Source organism: Diadema antillarum, unplaced genomic scaffold, assembly GCF_040938485.1.
Source record: "Diadema antillarum isolate AM-2024a unplaced genomic scaffold, OU_Dant_1.0 scf00000047, whole genome shotgun sequence".
In the NCBI taxonomy this organism is placed as follows: Eukaryota; Metazoa; Echinodermata; class Echinoidea; order Diadematoida; family Diadematidae; genus Diadema; species Diadema antillarum.
In genome coordinates, this window is record NW_027270936.1 from 207,040 (window position 1) to 215,295 (window position 8,256).

Below are 8,256 nucleotides of genomic sequence, written 5' to 3' on the forward strand. Positions count from 1 at the left end.
AGGACATCACTTAACCCATTATTTGACCATTAATCCAAAAAAGTCATTTTCACCAAAATTGCAGATACAAGGTCTTGTCACCCCAGCGACGGACTATTATACAGTATATGAAAGATGGCGAAGTAGAGTAGTAATGCATTTCAGTCCAACAGCGCTATTTATTCAGGCTGAATTTTTGAAGAATACATGAATGTCTTCCTCAGGGTTCACAATAACAATTATGAAAATAAACAAAATGAATATTTCCTTTAAAGTGGTAGTCATGGGGAATGCTTATGGCAATGCCCGAGCGTGGTATCTGAGTAGAGGCATTGTGCGTTTCTTATGAGCATGCTGACTTGCAGTCAAGATCAATTTGTATTATTATGATGTAATAATGATAGCAACCACATGAATTTGTACATGCTAACCAAGCAGATCATCAACGCATGTAAGTGTATCATACATAAATGGTAGTCATAGCAATGATTGTGACAACACGCGTATTTCTCAGTGTACAATTTTGTAATAACTCAGCTGTATATAACTCACATTTTCATAGACTGAGGTATCTGATGTCCAACATTTCGTTATTCCAGTTCTCTCCCAATCTTATACGTGTCTTTAAAAATGTTGGCTACATGCCTGGTATCTATTATACATACAATATAATACCATACCAAGGAGGCTTAGTACCTCCTTTGTCATACACAGCTACTTTCAGTGATACAGCTGTATTTGTACTTTCCTTTTCACATACATAAAAGCTTTGTAAGAGAATGATTACTGTAAAAGTGGAAATTTTCGCGTTGTTGAAATTTTCGTGCATATCGCGCAACCAAAAAACTAGCGCGAAAATAAAAGTATGTGGATATTTTTGCTTGCCATATATTCCTGTGTGGGATGTCTTGATTCCGTGGAATTAAAATCACGCGAAACTCTTCTTACCCGGCCAAGCGCGAAAATATCCACTTTTACAGTACACCCGTATGTGGAACTTCAAATTTGATGAGGGTAGGTATTTGGTCACATTCTGTCCATCAAAACTTTAGTTTGCCACACAAACCTAGGGCAAATAACATAATTCATAAATGTATAAACTACAATACAGGCTTTAAACGAGAAAGCTAAAACAAAGAATCAGTATACTAGTAGTATGCAGAGGTAGGATTGCTCTTAGATGAATACATGTTCATTATTCACACACATTCTTCACACACTGCATTAGACAAAATAACTTATCAAAACTGACTGACACATCTTCACAGTGGCGGATCCAGGGAGGACCGCAACCGGCGCACACCCCCCCCCCCTTAATTTTTTGTTGAAACAAAAGAAATAAAAAGAAGTTTCTGTAAACAGGTATAAATGCACATATGCTTGGTTTGTGCAACTTTGATCACAATGCATGCAAGGCTATACCATTTTCAGACAAATCTGCAGTGTCTAGATTTTACATTGTCACTATCACTACCTTCACTTTCCATAATTACATGGTTATCTAAATTTGTAAAATTCCTGCATGTACAACCAGGACCACAATTTTGCCCCTGTTTTTTACATTTGCACTGCTTATTCACACACTTATTTTTCTTACATCAACATTGTCTTGTTAAATATGCAACATTATTTCTTCTTTGTTCAATGTCTCTTGTAAATCCCAAAAAAGTCAGCAAAAGTAGAATCTTTTTCCTGAATAACTGAAAAGCAGCCATATTGAGTGATGTCTGGATACATGAATAGTGGGACATGTCTGGGGCATTTGCCCAGACAGTTCTCACCCAGCATAATTACAACCTGTGAAACCTAAGAGCAGAATGAGGGGGCAGCAGTTGATCTTCATGAGCATTCTACTGACTTGGGGATACACCTTGAGTGTTATACTGACCAAACAAAATGGGTTTAACTAGAATAATAATTTACAGATGCAATCCTGTACAGCATTCAATTTACCAGTTCCTGCGGGAGGGTCATACAAACAAGCTGTAATGGAGCATTTCCGGCATGTTCCATCTCTTGAGCACTCTTGGCGTTGAGCAAGAGCTGACTGGGTTGGTATCCCTGCAGTGGCTGGCTTGGTGGGGCATTGTTGGCTTGGGGCAGGGGAGATGGTGTTTGGTTGGTGTCTTCATACACCTTTGGCAAGAAGCTGCTTTTGTGGCACATATCTGGTAAGGGGTTGGTGCTGAAAGGCAAATCAGAGTTTAAAAAATATTCTTCAAGAAGAACTACAATTACATGACAGCCAGAGAAGGATTACAGTCATTCAAGCTACTGCCCATAATTCATTTGACTACTCTTAAAATGTGTACAATTAAATTTCATGACTTAACGTTCAGTGGCATCTTAAATAAGAACATTACACTTTTTCTATTGCTCAATAATCATTAACAAAAATTTACAATACAACTGTACCAACTAAAATTTCAATTTATTAATCCCTGTTTGAGGAACTTGAGTGCAAGTTGAAAAGAGCAAGAATTCTAACTTACAGATGCAATCCTGTATCCAATTTACCAGTTCCTGCGGGAGGGTCACACGCTTGGATGTTCTGTCTCTTGAGCACTCTTGGCGTAGAGCAGGAGCTGACTGGGTTGGTGTCCCCGCAGTGGCTGGCTTGGTGGGGCATTGTTGGCTTGGGGCAGGAGATGGTGTTTGGTTGGTGTCTTCATACACCTTTGGCAAGAAGCTGCTTTTGTGGCACACATCTCGCAAGGGGTTGGTGCTGAAAGGTTAATTCAGAGTTCAAAAAATATATATACTTTGAGAAGGACTACAGTACAATTCAATTACACAACAATTATTCTAAATATTTGTCAGGAATGAAACTAATTGCAAAAATGTATACAACTGGAATTTATACAGTTCAATTCCAATGGCATTTATAAAGGAGAGCATTGTCTTTCTATTGTTCAAAGATCATTATAGAAATTTTACAAAGAGGCAAAAGAAAAAAGTGAAATAGCAACAATTGAGATGAAAATAAAATGACATTTGGCATGAACGTAATCTATACGAAACATGCATTTGTCAAGTCTATTAAAACACAGTGGAACCAGAAGTAAATAATATTTCATTTGTCACAAAAACATTGGTACATCACCCCATTGTATTCAAATTGTCAAAATGCTAATGCTACGACTGTGATAGTATGACTAGTATGAGGTGGTACATTATTATGATTGTACATATTCCCATACCATCATAATGTATTTTGAATTCATCAAACTATAGAATGTAGAACTCAACTGTTGGTTCTATTAAAAATAATGATAATAATGATAATAAAATAGTGCAGGGTCTATGCCAAATACAACAAGGGAAATTGACTGATGTCATGTACATTTTACTAGTAGATCGTACTCTGTCATGATCTATATCGATCTCTGTACTTTTAGTTCTAACCAGTAGTAGCGCTAGCTGTGATACGATACCGTGGACGACTATTTTACAGAACAGGACATCTAATTGTACATACGGGACTACGGCCAGTGCGTGCGCGATCAAAACTTGCCACTGCAGAGACAAAATCGAGTCCGGAATTCTCGTTAACGTGAAGGTCACGTGACCCTACATGCATACAGATGGCATCGCAAAACCAATATTTTCGGAAATTTGCTTCGACTTTGGGTGCAATTTTGATCACTTCGTTTATTTTTGAGCCAAAATGAGACTGGTATCAAAATTTCCGCTAGAATCTCAACTATTCAAATAACTGATTAAAATAACCATAGGAGTTGTAGATGGGTCAGGATCCAGCAATGTATCAGTGCATGTCAAAATCAGATTCTATCGCAAGCAGCTTCTTATATCCATTGTATCTCCCTCAAAAACTGTCAAATTCGGCTAAAAAAAGTATGGAATTAATCGTCTTTTATTGGACTGCAAGACTTACCCGGTCACGGCTCCGGAAACAGGTTCATGGCAACGTAACAACGAGCGATGTTGGGGATATACATTTTGCGTCGACGAAAAGCCTCGTCGCTAGACACATGCGCAGAATTCCTGCGCGTGGAATGAATTCGGTGGATTTGCTCATTAGCATACGACGCTGCGGACTGACTGTTGTCTAAGAAGATTTGGTTAATCAAATCCTGCTCTGTAAATATTCCTTACAATCTACTCATTCACTAACATGATCACACACATCATCACAAGCTATAAAACATTGTAAAGAAGATGATTTCTTACCAAATTCGGGCCTGTTGTTTTCCCACAAAACTTGAACAAACTTGTTAGACTGCTGCAACTTCGCAAGCTTTCACTGGAACTGTGAATACTGTCACTAAACAGCTTGCCACGTCCATCCATAATACTGCATACATGTACAACACACAAAGCCCTATTTCTGTACGAAGTGAATGGTGGATTGTTAATACTTTCTCTAAAACAAGGGGGTAATTGTTCAATGTTTACACTAGCCTCCTGGGGTAGGGGTCTTATCTTTCATTGAACACATGTAGTCTGCAAATTTAGACCTGTTTAACACTTACTAGTTTTCAATCCTAGACCCATTTTATAGAACAGAATTACACCAAATTCTCACTGCACACTGCTGCAGTGACAATAAGGATTGAGAGAATGTAGCAATATTAGTAGAACACATCATTGAAAGTTTGAGGAAAATCAGACAATCCGTTCAAAAGTTATGAATTTTTGAAGTTTTTGTGCAGTACCCGCTGGATGAGAAGACTACTGCAGTGTATGAATAACTTAGATGTCACATGCGTACAACAATATAAGGAAAATATAAAGAGAATTTCACAAAATTCCATCTTTTGAAAAAAGTACACATTCCCCTGACTCGTTAACGACAAATGTTATGGGTAATATTAATCCCCCTGCCTTTAGAAAGAGGCAAGTCAAGTGCACTTTTATTATGCCAAAAAAGTGAAAATATGTTGAATTTTTTTTTACATTGTCTTTGTACTGTTGTACGCATATGACTCACAAGCTGTAGTAGTCTCCTCATCCAGCGGTTCCAACACAAAAATTTAAAAAATTCATAACTTTTGCATCGATTGTGCAATTTTCCTCAAACTTTCACTGATGTGTTCTACTAATATTGTTGCATTTTCTCAATCCTTATGTTTATTAAGGTGAACTTGTCCTTTAAGCATTCAGGGAATGGTTACATCTTGTGGTGTCCGTCACCTCCTTACCACGCGTCACAGCCTTTTCTTTCCATCACTGTGTACCAACGGCGTAAATCCGTGCTGAGGAGTGAGGGGGATGATCGGCGATAGTCATCATCACCACGATAATACAAGTAAAGCCCATAACCGGACGGGTGCAGCCAGTGGCGTACCGTGGCGGGTTGGTCAAGACATGGGGGGGGGGGGGGGGAGGCACCGGGCGCAACTGCTGGCAATTTCTGGCAGCAACATCCTAGTAGAATGGCATGACGATTATATGCCAGCGAGCGAAGCGAGCGAGCTTGAAAATTTTGACATTTTACAATTCCAAAACTGCCGTTTGTAGCTATATATTTCCGCTTTGGAAATGAAGGGGGGACGCACCGGGCGCAACTGCTGCTGACAATTACTGGCAGCAACATCAGGAGAATGGCATAACGATCAAATGCGAGCGAGCTTCAAAATGTTGACATTTTACAGTCCCCAAACTGCCTTTGTAGATACATTTTTCGCTTTGGAAATTAAGGGGGCGCACCGGGCGCAACTGCTGGCAATTACTGGCAGAAACATCAGGAGAATGGCATCACGATTAATGCGAGCGAGCGAAGCGAGCGAGCATGAAAATTTTGACATTTTACAGTGCCAAAACTGCCGGTTGTAGATATATTTTTTCGCTTTGAAGATTAAGGGGGGGCGCACCGGGTGCAACTGCTGGCAATTACTAGTAGCAACATTAGGAGAATGACATAACGATATGCGAGCCAGCGCGGCGAGTGAGCTTGAAAACTTGGACATTTTACAGTCCAAAAACTGCCGTTTGTGTAGCTGTATTTTTTCACTTTGGAAATTAAGGGGAGGGGGGCACCGGGCGCAGCTGCTGGCAATTACTGGTACCAACATCAGGAGAATGGCATAGCGAGTAAATGCGAGTGAGCTTGAAAATTTTGACATTTTACAGTCCCCAAACTGTCGTTTGTAGCTATACATTTATGGCTTTGGAAATTAAGGGGGTGCAACGGGCGCAACTGCTGTCAGTTAATCGCAGTGACATTAGGAGAATAGCATAACGATTAAATGCGAGCGAGCGGAGCGAGCGAGCTTGACAATTTTGACATTTTCCAGTCTCAAAACTGCTGTTTGTAGCTATATTTTTTCGCTTTGGAAATTAAGGGGGGTGGATCCGCCACTGGTAGTCAAGGGTGTCGGTTTATGTTCATGATTTGGGGAGGTATGGCCAGCGAGGGGGGCGTCGAAGTGACCCAAATGGGGGAAGAATATCCAAAATCTGCACTTTAGAACATCCTCTGATATTATGTGTTGTGTTTGTGTGTGTGTGTTTTATATACATGAAAAAGTTACGAAATAGCCCAGGTCAAGTCTTATTATTGGCAATGCAAGGCATTTTGATATAGACTAGTATGTAAAGCAACACTGCAAAATCATTATTAAATGATCTAGCTTTGATATAACGAAGCGTATAAGGTACAAAGGTGTACATTCTACATCACATTGCGCAACATTGCAGCGACTCTTTTTGCCGTTCGGATGTTCTGAGTACACTGCGCTATTCCAGAGGGGCCCACATTCTACAAGCTCTGTCTTTTTAGTGGGTCTCTCCATTTTTTCGCACTTTAAGCAAAGTTATACATGTACTTTATTTCGATCACTTCTGGTTTTTTAAACTACAATGTATAATTACTATAAGGTCCTCCTCAATTGTTTTACATTCTTTTCGATACATAAGGTTCTGTTTACCTTATTCTCTGTTGTCAAAAGAAGTGTAACTTATATGTTTTGTCGAAAAATGAAATAAACTTTGAATTGAATTGAATTGAATTGAATATTCATAATGCCAACCAGGAATCACGCTAAATCGCAATATTTTGTCGGCTCCGGACTTTTTGAACGATGTTTCACGCTATACACCTCTTTAATTATGGTTAAAAGAAATCTTAGAAAAATATCTTATTTCTTGATCCCCCTTTCATGCATGTTGATTTCAAAAGCAGTTTACTAACCCTTGAATTACCATTTTGGTAAGTTTGTTATTCTTTTTTTACCAGCGGATGGGGGGGGGAAGCTTGCCCCCCCCCCCACACACACACACTTAACTGGGATCGAATGTACCACTCTTTGAATGAAATGTAAAGTATGAGGGAAGTGGCAGCAAAAATATGAAGACTTTTTGTTTTTGTTTTTGTTTGTTTGGGTTATTGGTTTTTTTTCTTTTGCTTGTCAGCCGACTTTTGGCTGAAAATCAGACCTTGAAAGAACGAAGAATTTTGGTTGTTGTTTCTCTTATCTTTTGATTTTCTTTCTTCTTGACTGACAGGTGATTTTGACCCCCCCCCCTTTAAAAACGTAGCATAGCCCTGAATAATGCCCAAATATATTCAATAAAATGGTAATATGGATCTCCATTTCTTTGTATGTAATAACGTACCGGTATTATTTTCCTGTATATTATGTATTGTATTTTTTTTCTATTTTCTTGATTTAAGTCAATAAAGCAATCATCCCAGGGGCATCGTTCTGTTTTAATGATGGTGGGTGGGGGGGGGGGGGAACTTGGAGTTGGAATATCTGTGTGAGGAAGCGGAGCGACCGAGTGGGGGGAGGGTGTGGGAGGGGGGATACACCCTTCTCAGACGAGGAAGATTTTGCATTTTCAGACCTGAAATTAAGCGATCTGGTGCACACTTTTGGTGAAATTTTGGATTTACATGTTTACATGTATGCCTATACTATTTGACGTTGTCAACGTCTAGGCCATACCTTATGTCGATATCACTGTCTTTGCGAGCGAGCGAAGCGAGCGAGCGCTTGAGAAAATTATGTTCATTATCCTACAAGACTGTTCAGCTCTGTTACCTGTCTGGAGGCGGGGGATGATCGGCGATAGTCATCATCACCACGATAATACAAGTAAAACCCATAACCGGACGGGTGCAGCCAGTGGCGTACCGTGGCGGGTTGGTCAAGACATGGGGGGGGGGGGGGGGGGAGGGAGGCGGCACCTCGTGGAAAAGTAATTTTGAGGGTGTGTTTGCATGCTTGTGCGTGCGTGCGTGTGTATGTATGTGTGTGTGCGCGTATGTGCGTGTGCTGTCAGTCTGGAAACTGTAATGGGGACTGCAATACA

At 40.0% G+C, this 8,256-nt stretch overlaps 1 protein-coding gene across 1 annotated transcript; it reads right to left on the bottom strand.

Annotated features, from left to right (window-relative positions):
* Nucleotides 1–1,712: 1,712 nt before the first annotated feature.
* LOC139715346 (uncharacterized) lies at nt 1,713–3,960 on the bottom strand. Its single transcript, XM_071626924.1, has 3 exons — nt 3,875–3,960; nt 2,472–2,704; nt 1,713–2,164 (listed from the first exon to the last, which is right to left on the bottom strand). Exons 2-3 carry the CDS (start codon nt 2,606–2,608, stop codon nt 1,924–1,926), a joined length of 378 nt encoding a protein of 125 aa, XP_071483025.1. The 5' UTR covers nt 2,609–2,704; nt 3,875–3,960; the 3' UTR covers nt 1,713–1,923.
* Nucleotides 3,961–8,256: the final 4,296 nt, after the last annotated feature.

What these genes read in the sequence shown, in the direction of transcription:
- LOC139715346 (XM_071626924.1), bottom strand. Translation starts at nt 2,608, where the DNA reads ATGCCCCACCAAGCCAGCCACTGCGGGGACACCAACCCAGTCAGCTCC. An exon ending in TTGGATACAGGATTGCATCT is followed by an intron (nt 2,165 to 2,471) that starts GTAAGTTAGAAT and finishes TTTGCCTTTCAG; the next exon opens with CACCAACCCCTTACCAGATA.